Source organism: Tarenaya hassleriana, unplaced genomic scaffold (assembly GCF_000463585.1).
Source record: "Tarenaya hassleriana unplaced genomic scaffold, ASM46358v1 Cleome78, whole genome shotgun sequence".
NCBI classification, from domain to species: domain Eukaryota; kingdom Viridiplantae; phylum Streptophyta; class Magnoliopsida; order Brassicales; family Cleomaceae; genus Tarenaya; species Tarenaya hassleriana.
Window position 1 is genome coordinate 294,172 of NW_010970300.1, and position 13,766 is coordinate 307,937.

The 13,766-nt window shown below is 35.1% G+C and overlaps 2 protein-coding genes across 3 annotated transcripts; one reads left to right on the forward strand and one right to left on the reverse strand.

Moving 5' to 3' along the window:
- Window positions 1–760: 760 nt before the first annotated feature.
- LOC104801920 (dihydroflavonol 4-reductase) lies at window positions 761–3,115 on the reverse strand. Its single transcript, XM_010525301.2, has 6 exons — window positions 2,939–3,115; window positions 2,614–2,783; window positions 2,325–2,519; window positions 2,077–2,236; window positions 1,796–1,988; window positions 761–1,245 (listed from the first exon to the last, which is right to left on the reverse strand). The coding sequence occupies exons 1-6, from the start codon at window positions 3,054–3,056 to the stop codon at window positions 945–947; spliced, it is 1,137 nt and encodes a 378-aa protein (XP_010523603.1). The 5' UTR covers window positions 3,057–3,115; the 3' UTR covers window positions 761–944.
- Window positions 3,116–4,023: 908 nt separating this feature from the next.
- Window positions 4,024–6,468, forward strand: LOC104801921. Of its 2 annotated transcripts, XR_769953.1 has the most exons (4): window positions 4,024–4,125; window positions 4,272–4,365; window positions 5,855–6,151; window positions 6,246–6,468. XR_769953.1 is itself a non-coding variant. In XM_010525302.1 (3 exons), exons 1-3 carry the CDS (start codon window positions 5,711–5,713, stop codon window positions 6,287–6,289), a joined length of 396 nt encoding a protein of 131 aa, XP_010523604.1. In that variant the 5' UTR covers window positions 5,669–5,710; the 3' UTR covers window positions 6,290–6,468. The 2 variants fall into 2 exon arrangements, 1 of the variants encoding a protein (XP_010523604.1); XM_010525302.1 differs by lacking the exons at window positions 4,024–4,125; window positions 4,272–4,365 and adding an exon at window positions 5,669–5,765.
- The last annotated feature ends 7,298 nt before the right edge of the window (window positions 6,469–13,766 follow it).

Sequence of the window (13,766 nt, forward strand, 5' to 3'; positions counted from 1 at the left end):
AGAAGATTGTGAGAAGAGTTTCATGGAACTCAAGAAGAGGTTGACAACTGAACGTATTTTGGCGTTACCACGTCCAGGTGTTCCGTATTACGTGTATACGGATGCATCGAGGCAAGGATTGGGTTGTGTTTTAATGCAAGAAGGACATGTGATAGCATATGCATCCAGACAGTTGAAAAGACACGAGGAGAACTATCCGACTCATGATCTGGAGCTAGCTGCAATAATCCACGCTCTAAAAATTTGGAGATCTTATCTTTATGGTGAGAAGGTTAAACTCAATACCGATCATAAGAGTTTAACCCATGTCATCTCGCAGAAAGATTTGAACCTCCGTCAAAGACGATGGCTAGAACTAATGACCGATTGAGTTTTAATGCTAATTTTGTTATATACCGAAAACATTATATGTAGTAAAAAATGTGTGATACAATTATGTTTAAGGACTTTCTTTTACAGTTTAAAATAATGAGGAGAAAACTAGAAAACAATATACTTATATACATATACACATTATATATAATATATAGCGAGAGAGAGATGGCCTTATAATGCCGTAAAAGCTACACACGTCATATTTATTGCCACGTAAGTTAAAAAATAATAACAAATTTATTAAGATAAATACTAATTCTTTAAATTCTTTTCGTTTGATATTTTGATCATTTTCATATCCGTTTTCAGGTTCTTTTATATATTTTTATACTTCAAACAGCCAAATTGCATATATATAAATAATTCCTCACAATTCTCCACACCATACAACAAAATCATACAATAAAATCACACTTCTATATATATATATTTGAATACATATAGCCAACTCAAAATAAAGATAGAAAATAGATAATACATATAGCCATTCTAATTTATTAATACATTTTTTTTTAAAATTAGTTGTCCACAAAATTATTCATGTGGATTGCAAGACAAACGAGCACTCTCTAGGCACACATCCCCGTGGCCGCGTGGGTGTTGAGATGTTTGGTTTCCTCACCGGTTAACTCCGGTTCAATCCTCTTACGAGCCGTACCGTTTAATTCGATTTCGGTTTTGTGCGCTATCGAAATTCTATTACCGGATTTTGGCTGATGCAACGAATGAGGAAGCAAACCCTTGGCTCGGCATGTCTCGATGGCGCCGGAGAACATGTCTTCGAGGCTGAACTTGAACTCGAAACCTAACTCCAAAAGCTTCTTCGAACTGAATGCAACGCTCTTTAAATTCTCGTCCACACCTTCAAACCTATTCCAAGAGTTCAGGTTGAAACGAAATTTTCGATTGTTTAGCAATCGATTATACTACATAGAGAGTGTTAGAGTATGCTCATGTCGGCATTCTCGGGTATCGCAATTTGGTGCCTGCATTTTGTGTCCAAGGTTTCGGGTACACAAACTATGAAAACCCGATAAAGTTTATAAGTACTCGCGGTACCCAAACCCAAAAAATATTTTAAGAAATCGACTTATAATAATAAAAAACACACAATATAAGTTATCCGAGCCCATACCCAAATAAATATTAAAAATAAATTGAGATGTATATGTTTTTAACAAATGTATCTAATCCCGATTTTTAATTAATCGTTTCCATATCCGTTAGATGCATAATAAGAAAATTAAACAGTTTCGTACCCATAAAAGGTTAGATATCCGGAAAATTGGGTATCCACAATTCGAGTATCCGATTTTCAGATATTTATGTTTAGATAGAGCAAAATTTTATTAGTGATCGCTCAAAATGGTCGCTATATCGACTATGTGGTAGTAAAACGTTAAAGTTTCCGCATCCTTACACGGAGGGTACGTTGTATTCGGGGTACTTTTGTCCGAGCAATCCCGCGAGAGTAAGGATTGTGGCGTCGTGAGACGAACAGATGTAACGGCCCTTCGCTTTCGGGTGCTCGAACAAGAAGATATGAGCATTGCACAAGTCTTCCAAGTGGACGTATTGCCCTTGCCTTACAATCGAGTAATGAGCTTCGTTACCTGAACAAGACGCCTACATTTATCAAATTCCAACTAAAGAAAATGTCATCTATATATATATATATATGTATGTATGTATGTAACCCACGGGTGATGGGCGAGAGCGCGGTGATGAGGCTAGGCGGCATGGAAGACGTTATAAATGGACCGACGACCAACGGCGGGATAATCGTTATGAGATCTATTCGGTTCTCTTTGGAATATTCCCAAGCGGCTTTCTCTGCCAAAGCCTTTGAAACGAAATACATCTGCGTCGTTTTAGTTCAAAAGCATCAAACATTTTAGACTCGGATTCGATATATGTATACATATGTGTGTATGTATATATATATATACCCATCCTGTCATCTTCTTGGACTTGACGAATTCAAGATCGCTCCAATTAGTTTCGTCGTATTGAGCCCTTTGATGTTCTTCGACGTTGAGAGTTCCTGCCGATGAAGTGAACACAATCCTCCGTACGGTTTTCGCGGTAACACACGCTTTCATGATCCCCAACACTCCGTTCACCGTTGGTTTTATCACTTCGTTCTAAATTAAACGAAAAAAAACTCTCCATAATTCTCAATATAGTTCGATAAATCGATAATATCATATATATAGTTTAGGAGTATTATATAGTTACCTCGGGGTCCTTTGATTCGAAATCCATTGGGGTTGCTACGTGAAATACCCCGTCACAGCCTTGTATAGGCTCATCGTAGCTCCCTTCGACCGATAAATCGGCCTTCCATAACGTCAGATGCGTTTTGGCATTTGGCAAGTCAAGTAGATGTTGCACTTTCTTCACATTTCCTGCGTTTAGAACTCAACAAAATTTGAATACGAAGGATTGTGATTTGCCACAAAAGTTAAATTTGAAACAACGAATCATTTATACTACAAAAGGGTGTGTAGAAACGTATACATACACCTATACGTATATGTGCGTATATATATGGCGTACGTACCAGGGTCACGCACGGTGGCACGAACAAAGTATCCGTGTTCAAGCAGACGCATCACGAGCCACGATCCGATGAATCCCGAGGCGCCCGTTACACATACGGTGTTCTTTTCCGGCCCCATTTGAAGAAAACGATCGTTTATATCAAAAATATTTCTCGGACTATTGTTTAGTAGATGGATTCAGAAGATGATCGACCGTGTTTTATAGACACTTTTGAGGGAATAAGATACGAGAGCATATGTTAGGGGAGGTGAAGCTGCCGTCACGTGAGTACCAACCGGCGAAGCACGTGACAAGTTCGGTTGTTGTAATAACCAATGGGTTTGGTAAGGGACAGTTTTGTTTTCCCGACATTCATTGTCGTTTGACTGGAGGATGCAACGTTGACTGTATATGTGTTTCTTTTTTTTTTTTTTGTAATTGAGGAGACGTTTCTTTTTCTATAAAAGAAAAAAAAATGTGTTGATGTGATTGTCATGGCATCGATTTAGTGTTCGATCTACTAACAAAAAAAAAGCTGTATATATGTATTTGTATATATATTTGCTTAAATGTATATAAATAGGTGGACCTACCTATAAGGAAGTGGGGTCCCATGCCTCTATACTCAATTTGTTTTTTTTAAAAAAATCTATATATATAAAAGTTGGATTTGGAGGAATTAGTATAAAATTTATAAAGCTTTGATGAGAAATAAATAAATGAAAAATATGTAACCGTGGATTGAAAAATTATAAATGTGATATGGTTAATGCTAACGTTTTTTAATAATAAGAAATACTTTGTTACATTATTTTGGAGAATATGGACAATCCAAACGCTAAATTTTTTCCATATTCCAACGTTAATTCATTTATTATATTTGAGGTTTATTTTAAAAATAAATAATTCATTAAATGTTATAACATATACGTTACGTATTATATCGTTCCTTTTCGTCTCTCTCACTATTTAAAAAGACAAAAGAAAAATAATATCCATGGAGACATTCATGGGTTTTCCGTTCAACCATGTTTTATCGTTGTCTTTGGTTTTTTTTTTTTTTTTTTTTTTTTTGTATTTCAGGAACCATCTTCCCAAGGGACGCTTGACACATTTTCTTCATTAAAAAGATTGAAAGAAATGGTTCAAATGGGGAGTCTTGTAACTCACGCAATTAGAAGGGGTAACCTGAAAACTCATGGTGATGTATGTTTTCTTATTCTCTGTCTCCTTTGTACTTCTTATTTGATTCTTTTATTTGATTCATGATGGTGGAGAAAAAATATTTATTACATGAAAAAAGAAACGGGTCATGATAGTTTCGAATAACCCATGTTAAAAATATTGCATAGAGTCAATGAAGAAGCGGGAGGATAAATTTTCATTGAAACAACAAGAACTGGCTGTGGAAACTGGAAAGACATGCCACTCAGGAGAGGAAAAAAGGTATAGGCATCACATCAAATGGAAATGTAATGTTTTTTTTACATCCATAATCTTTCATGTACCTTGCAGCTAATATCAAACATGTGAATTTGTGTGTGCATCTTTTATTAGATTTCTAATCATAAATTTTTTAATCGTAAATCATATATTTGTGTGAATTTTAGAAATTAGTATTTCGTTTTCCATTTCATTGATTTTTTATACTTGGAATGTGTTACTAAGGGTTTGTACAGTTTTGGTTCTCATACCTCATTTTGGAGATTTTTATTGTTACTGATTCATGATTCACGAGATTCATGATTCACGAGGTTGTTTACCAAAATTTCCTTTAGTTTGAATTTTTCAGAAAAATATAGTATCGCTTTTGATGGTGATGAGATGAATGTGAATTTTTCAGAAAATTTTAATTTTTACAGATAAATAGTTGGAAGCATTAAGTATATTTCAAAATCATTTCACCTGAAAAAAAAGTAAATTGAATTATTATGAACAAACTATTACTATATATAACAACTTATTTATATAGATATATATAATGATTTAATATTATATAGATATATATAACACCTAAATATCTTACATGTAAGTTTCTGAAATTTTGATTGGCTATGGAAAAAGTATATATTACATAAGAAGATATTAAATGATTAATACAAAATGAAATGATAAGAATTAATTGAGAATTTTTAACATAATCTAAATTGAAATGATAAAAAATAATAAAATATAATTTTTTAAATGAGATTAATTTGTAAAATATTATTAGATAATAGTTTTAAAAATGTCAATAGATTATTATAATTTAGAAAACACATTTTTAATATAAGAAAACCATTTTGACCACTTTTTATATTATTGAGGATTTTTTATTTGATTACATTAAGATTTAAGATTTATTTTTAACTCGAAAATATTATGTTAATAAAAATAATTAAAAAATGCAATGGAACGTTACAATTTAATAATTAAAAATCTCATATTTATGATTTATATATAAACAAAAACAATTGGACTACATCTAATTTCCAACGCATTGCTATTTAATAAAATAAAAATTAAAAATATCAATAAAACAAAAAAAAACGGTATCGGTGAATTGAAAAGTCATAAAGGTTAATAATGATTTTAATATTTATGCTATATTATGGTATATTCAAAAGCTATTATTGTAAATAGTTAGTGGTAATTAATAAATATTATACGTTATCATGCATTGAAAAGTCATTAACTATATTAGTGGTATATTAATCCGGTAAGAGTCACGCTTTTACCTTCCACAACAAGGCTTTGACTATATGGGTCAGAGGAGAGAGTTTCCAAACCGTCGTACGAACAATAAAAGATTATGAATCGCGTTTACGGTCACTTGGTCGACGTCCGCAACACTTCGACAAGACTTCGTGTGTGTTTGGTCCGAACCGTCGTTATTTCATTTCCGATATCGTCAACGTTGTTCGCACGCGATCTAAACACGATGTTGTACGACCAGGTGCTGGAGCCAACAACGCAGAACCTCCGTTACTTGATGGTGTCAAGTCCGGAATCAGAGTTCATATTCGAGTCTCTGTACGAAACGCACGTTCAGGTCTCAGTTTTGTGTGGGAAGAAACTGCATTTGAATTTGCGCATTCGCAGCGGCGGTCACAATTACGAGGGAGTGTCGTACGTATCGAAGATGAAAATGCCGTTTTTACTTTGTCATTGTGGATTTGTGCACTCTCCGACAAATTGATGTTGAGGTGGATTGTAACAACACGTGAGTTCACATTGGGCTACTGTGTGCGAGGTTTGAATTAAAAAAATGCGTGTTTTATAATCAAATTCATTTCTTTTTGTACTTTAAATTCAATTTTTATATGATTTTTTTGTGTAATTTGCAGGGAAAAAAAGCGGGAAGAAAGTTGATACCATAAATAACAAATAACCTTCATATAAAAACTGTTCGGTTTTTATAGGGCCAAGATAAAGAGGTTGGAACTTAACAAATGTTGCACCATTTTTAGATTTGATTGTTACTTTTCGTTCATATTTTGGTTTTGCCCTTTTCTATCTTCACTTTGTATTCCTTGAAAATGATGAAGGAAACAAGAGATGAATAAAGTGAGATTCACCAATGGAACAAATCGTTCACAAAAACACAAATTCGTCGTCAATTTAATATTTTCAATTATTGGTTTCGGTTAGTCTTTAAATCAGAGTCATCATCATTGTTGTATAAGTTAAAATATGCATACCAAAAGGTTAATAATTTTTGTGAAACAATATAAATGTAGTAATATTTTATATTTTAAATTTATTAGAAATATTTTATTTTAACAGTATAATATTTTGTAATTTGATTTTTTAAACAATAATATAATATTTTATACTATTAAATTTGGTTTTTTATTTATAACTAATTATTGAAATTTTTTAATAAATTTAAAAGGTGTGATTTTTAATATAAATATAGTAATTCAAAATTTAAGATAAAATATGTTTTATGTTATTATTTTTTGAAAATATATAATAATTTTTCATTAGGTCATGTACATATTCATCTATTTATATCTATATTATTTGAGTTTCTTTTGATTTTAGAACTTTTGTTTTAAAAAAAACTATATCTAAATATCTTTAAAAAAATCGAATCGATTTAAATTTTATTTGAATTAATTTTATTTCTTTCTCCTTTTTCCTTTTCCTTCCCTCTTCTTTTCATTCTTTTTCTCTCTTCTTTTTTCTCTTTTTTCTCTGTTTCTTTTCCTTATTTTTCTTATTTTTCCTTTTTTTAATAATCATTCAAGAGTACTAAACCAACAGAAGAGTATCAAGTGATGCCTATGTCACTATTTTTTTTCGAAGTGTACTTGATATAACTGTGAAGTATCGCTGACTCTTATTCGCAATCATTGAACCAAATCACTTTTGAATAGACACCATCGAAGATGAAATCAGAACTCTCCTAAACCAAAAGATTTTTTTTAAGCACGTAAACCCGTAAACCCATTCATGTCAAGTGGTTTCGTAAGGATATCAACTAATTGGCGTTCAATGGGTGCATACTCAATCAAAAACTACCCTAATTTGCTCTTTGAGAAAGTGGTGTCGAATCCATATACCTTCAACTTGAGTGTACCCTTGAGCTACTAACCTGACTTTGCTGCGAATAACTCTTTCATCTTCATGCATTGTCTTGAAGTAGTACTCATAATTCAAAATCTCATTCATCTTAGTAGATCCATCCTACGAAATGAAGCAAACAAACCTAGCCATATCTTGATAATTCAATCGAGGTTTGTTTCTTACCTGTCGTGGGTCATTCACACTTCCAATCACACCATCAACTAAGTGGTTTCGACGAACATGGGGCTTAGGATCATCTTTCATAATTTCATCTTGCGTTTTAGAATTCTGAGATGAAGTGAGATATACCTGGTCAAATTCTGAGTGATCAGTGATTGATTCTCGAAGTATATCAGATATCTCGTATGTTTTCTCTGCACTTTGATGCCATAACTCTGTCCTCGATTGATCATCTTGAAGATTTAACCAGGTATAACAATTACTTGGTGTCCGTTTTCCTGTCAACACACACTCATTCAACGAGTTAGTGACTAAACATACATCTTTAGTGAAGTGTACCTGAAGTCCAGAGTCACAAAGTTGACTTATGCTAATGAGATTCGCCTTGAGTCCTTCAACCACATTCACATCTGTGAGGGTAGACAGTCCAGATGAGTCCAACGTTCCTTTCCCAATGATCTTTCCTTTTCGTCCATCACCAAATTAACATTTCCACCCTTGTAGCTTTCTTCAAAAGTAGAAAGTCGGCTCATGTCACCAGTCATATGTTTCGAGCATCCACTGTCGAAATACCACTGACTTTCTCTTGAATTTAGCTCTGAAGTACATGCAACATTGCACCTGTTGATATCTTTCCTCCTCCAGACTTGTCTCCATCTTGGTGCGAGTGGTACCTGATTTCTCCTCCAGTAGCAGTTCACTCTGATATGTCCTCTTTTGCCACAATGAAAACAACTTCTGTGCTCACGATACTGCTTTCTCGGATGAAGATCAACCTTGATTCTTCTGTCTCGGATGAAGATCAGTCTTGATTCTTAGAGTATTTCTGACTGGAACAATCTTCTCATCTCCAAGATTTCCTCCTGAAATAAAGTTTCCTACTTTGTTAATACTTTCTCCAGTTTATCCAAGGCCAGCATGTCCAGACTCAGTTCGTCCAATCGTCAGAAGATGCTCAAGTTTTTCTATACCACTTCCAAACATCCTTACTTTCTTCATAGTATCATCGAGCTGACTTTGAAGTAAGGTGATTTTTTCTTCTTTTTCTTTCAGCTGCTTCTTTAAATCAATGGTCAATGACTCTTTCTCCCTTTGTTCTTTGATCAGCTATTTCTTCAGGTCAGTGATTGTTGACTCACTCTGTTTCTGTTCTTTGATCAACTTCATGTTGATATCGTAAAACTTTGTCATCTCTTTGTACAAATCTTCTTCACTAACCTCCTATTCTTGTTCCTCACGCTCTTCTATGTCACCAAAGAACGCAGTGAAATTTGAGTGTTCTTCTCCATCTTCATCAGATTCAGTTTCCCAATCTTCGTGAGTGAGGGAAGTTTTTCCTTTTGATTTCCCAGCAGCACACTCATTTTTCATATGACCATACCCTTGGCACTCATAACATTGAAGATCCTTTAAATTCTTCAACATTACTTCCCTCTTAGCAATGCTAGGACACTCGGCTTTCCAATGACCAGCTCCCTTGTATTCGAGATACTTTCCAGTGTTTCTCAGCTCAGATTTTCCAACAATCACTGGTTTTTTCTTGAAAAACCTATTGAACCTTTTGACAATCATCGCCATGTCCTCCTCCAGTGATACTTGACCTTGAGTGTCAGTTATCTCTAGGACATGGAATGCCAAATTCTTGTTGGAGGTTACCACTCTGTTTGGCTTATCATACATCTCCAATTCTAACTCATGAGCAACGAATGCACCGACAGTTTCTTTGAAACTTATTATGTCCACATTATCCACCATAATAAATGCAGATTTGTGAGAAAGAAACTTTTTAGGTAAACTTACAAGGAGTTTTGCCACTAGTTGTTTGTCTCGGTAGGTCTTTCCAAGAACCTCAGCCTCGTTTGCTAATGGATTCATTTTCACCCATCTGAAGCATGTTGAATTGATGTTTGATCATATCTCTCCTTGTGCGTTTGACACTTGAAGTACCTTCATGGATAAGTTCAAGTGAATTCCATGGTTCCTTCGCTGATTTTCATCCTTGAATCTGCTTGAATTCATCCTGGTCAACAGTATTGAAGATGATGGTTATCGCCTTTGAATTCAATGTCGATGCTCTCTTCTCTTGCATTGCCCATTTAGATATGGGCTTCAGAATTTCTTTCCCATCAACCACGTGAGTTGGAGCACTCCACCCTTCTTCCACCGAACTCCAAGCATCTTCATCAATCCCTTTGATGAGATTCATTGCCTTAACTTTCCAAAAACTGTAATTCTCCGAATCGAGAATCGTGGATCTTCCATGAGCGTGAATCTCTTTGAACAAGTCCATGTTGTGACTTTCACACTAGCACCGATATGAGAGACACGTTCCTACGATCGGTGACCGGGCTCTGATACCAATTGAAAAAGTTGGACCATCAAAGAGTAAAACGGAAAAACTAACCAGTTCTATTCACTTGAGAAAAATGTCAAGTACAACTCATTTTTTGTTAGAGTTACTCAACACCCAGATGAAACTTCCCCTGAGTTTCAACCCACTCTCACAATGAATTCTACCAATCAAAAACCTTACCAAACATAAACGCTCATCAAAAGAACATAGATTTTTCCATTAGATCTCCCCCTCAAATCCACGCCTAAACACTCACCAGAGAAAAGATTTTGTCCAATCGGTCTCTCTCTCAGACACACACTCACTCAAAAGTGAGTTATCACTCACCAACGAAAAGACTCTCTTTAGTAAAATTTGATTTGCTCTCCGTAAGAACTGATATGCAACTTGTGTCTCCTTTATATAGGCCCCTCCAGTTCGCCTTAGATCTCCACGAATTGATTTGATAGACTCCTCCTTGATTTTCTTCGATTTCATCTCTATCTCCAAGATCTCATCTTTATCTCTATCTCTTCAAGTCTTTGACTTTGTCTCCAAGATCTTGTCTCTATCTCAAATCACCTCAATTCTTCTCAGCTTTGATTCTATCTTCATCTCTTCAAGTCCAATCCAAACTTCGTGGCTCTATCTCTTCAGATTGTTTTCCCTAAAATATCTCCAAGTGGTTGACATTGAGCCCATCTCAATCTCTTAGTATTTGACTTTTTCTCCAACTCCTCAGACTTACCTCAAAATATCTCGAGCTGTATCTTACCGGATTTCTCTCTTGAAATCTCTCAAGTTTGTTGAATCCGCATTATCCATTTAACAAACAAAACAACACATGTGCAAATAATTGCACTAACATGTATGTATATATATGAGCCCTTTTTTCTAACAGATGGATTGACAATTTAAAAAGCACCTCATCAAATTATAATTGGAAAAAATGGCTAAAATCGTTTTGGGTGAAAAAATGGCTAAACTTAAAATATAAATTATAATTGGTAGGGCGAAAAACCACTTGACCCGAATAGTCTCTCGGAGCCAAGACTCCCAAAAAACACACGTTTGAGGGTACCACGGTCTTGTATGTCTGGCCCTTTAAATCCATTCACAGTGGCAATAGCCTCAAAATCCTATTTCAGATTATAAGTCATAGTTGATCTCTAATAAGACGTCATGACTACCCACTTTGAATTGAATTACAATTGATATAATTAAAGTCGATAATATTTCAAACTTTGATAATTTTCTCATGATATCATATGTTGGGCATAAGATATGAAACCACATTTTGTTCCTTGAGTCGATTGAAATGAATAGATAACACTCGTCTGCATTTCTGTAGTCTAACTCACCCGAGAGATCCAACAATATCTCTTTCAGTCTGACAGTGATAAATCTCGGCTTGACCATCTTACCCTTCATAACGTACCACATCAAAGTTTTTATGATCAAACGGTTAAAGAAGACATTTATATTCAAAAAATAATTAAATATTCTAATCGGGTTTCGGGGTATTAGAGTCGATTATGCCTTGGAAAATAAGTTATCCATTTGGGAAATCTCATCTTTTTTAGGAATGGGGTGTTTGGTTGAAATCTCCTATGATAAAACTATGGAGAGGCTGCTAGAGGAGAGTAGCATGATATTAATGTCTGAAGTTGTTTTCTTTCTCAAAGTTGTTTTCTTTTTGAAGCTGTGTGCCTGGCATATATAAATGCAATTGCAAACGTGACTCCTACGCTCTGTGAATAACCCCTGATGTCACAAATCTAGGTGTAGAAATATGATAAAGTAATAATATTCCTAGACTCAACAAATACCGCAAGTGTACGGATCGTGTGTAGTAGCTAGGGTCGAACACAGGGACAAGTAAACAACTGAATCAAATCCAAATCAAGGTCTAGAGGAAATAATATGAGTGAGAGAATGTGACAAAACGAACAATAAAAACGGTTGTAACTATGAATGATAAATACTGCATGTTTCGAGATTGCTTTACATGCAAGGGTCTTCTCTAAAGATGCAGATTCTGTGGTTTCAAAATCCAATTCAGGGAATTCAAGCTCTAAAGTAGAGAATAACTCTCTCGAGTCTAACCTCACTATACAGACTTTATCCTACTAATCTCTCGATTCAATAGTCTAAACCCTGGATGCATAAACGAACGCTATCTAATCCCTAGACAAATATTCATCTCTCGATGCAATACCTATTCCATTTACCGAGTTATTTCCAGGTTAGAATCCCATATGTCTATGCGAATTAAAACCCTAAGTTCATTCAATCAAGTGGCCAACAAGATCAAACGCATTAAGAACAACTCAATAAACTGAATCAAATAAATAATACCACATAGTCTAGAATTAAAAACCAAAGATCCCTACATAGCAAATTCCTAACCCACAACAAGGAAACTACTCGCTAAACATCGAGACATCGAGGTTCATATCAATAAGACAAAACATCGTAAAATAGAAGAAAGGAAGAATGCTTAGTCAATTTTCCGGCTTCGTAATCTCTGTCTTCTACTCCGATCTCTTGCATCTTGATAATCACCCCCTTTTCTTGTGCTCTTGGTGTGTTTTCTGATAAAAAGCTGAATGAATTTCGACCTAGAGACTTTCCCCTCTTATTTCACTTCGGTTTGGGCAAAATTGGAAGTTTTCCCGAATCTGGCGGTCGAACCGATCGTTTCGGCAAAGCCAAACCGACCGGTTACACTTTCTGAGCAATTTTCCAATTTCTGCGATGCCGAACCGATCGTTTCGCTAAACCCGAACCGATCTTGTCGTGTTTCTGAGCAGTTTTGACGGGCTTCACGAATTCTCTCATAACTTCCTGCTCCAATATCGGATTTGGGTGATCTTGGTGTCTATGTGTAGATATCAAAGAGAGATTTCCAAATGATGAGAGAATGCATGATTTGGACTTGTAGAGTGAAAGTTATCGGACTTGCAAGATCTAGCGTTTTCTAAGCTTCACGTTTCCCTGGAAACACTCCAAATGTTTCCGTTTCGTCCGTGATGTTCCGTAGCCCATGTTTTCCACTCTTTTTGCTCTTTTTATGTGTGAAAACTTTTTTAAACACCAAAGAATACAACCATGCAATATCGAAGCCAAATGTGCCCTAGAATGCCTACAAATATATAAAATAGAGTGAAATACGCTAGACATCCTATATCAAAACATCACCCAAAATACGTGTTATCAAACTCCCCCAGACTTAAACCTTTCCTCATCCTCGAGCAAATATTCCGTGAAAAACAATCTGAAAGGAGGGCGAGACAATGACATAATTCAAAATGATAATCGATAGCGAAACCTCAATCCGACCTAGATTCCCGTGAACAATGACCAAGTCTGTCTAGTATGATCTCCCTCTCTAAAGGATAGTCTTTCCTAGGTCTGGGATCTATACCGCTATCTAGGACCAATCCAAAGATATCAATTATCTATCAAGCATGTTTCTCGAACCTATTACACCATTCTACCTAATCGTGTCTAGTCTACGCTTTCGACATTCGTTATTTTTCTTCTTCTTTTTCTCTTCTTTCATCTAGCTAGATTTTTCTTTTTTTTTCTTTTTCTAGCATCTCGGGTTCCTAGGACGTTGAAGTTGAAGGGCTCTTATTCATTTTTTTTTTCGATTTCTTTTATTGAATAACCCGACCCACAACTTAACTCACGCTTGGATTTAGTTTTTTTTCCTCTCCGAGTCCGAGTAATACACTTTGCCTTTTAAACACTGATTCATTTAGGTTTAGCAGTTTTATGG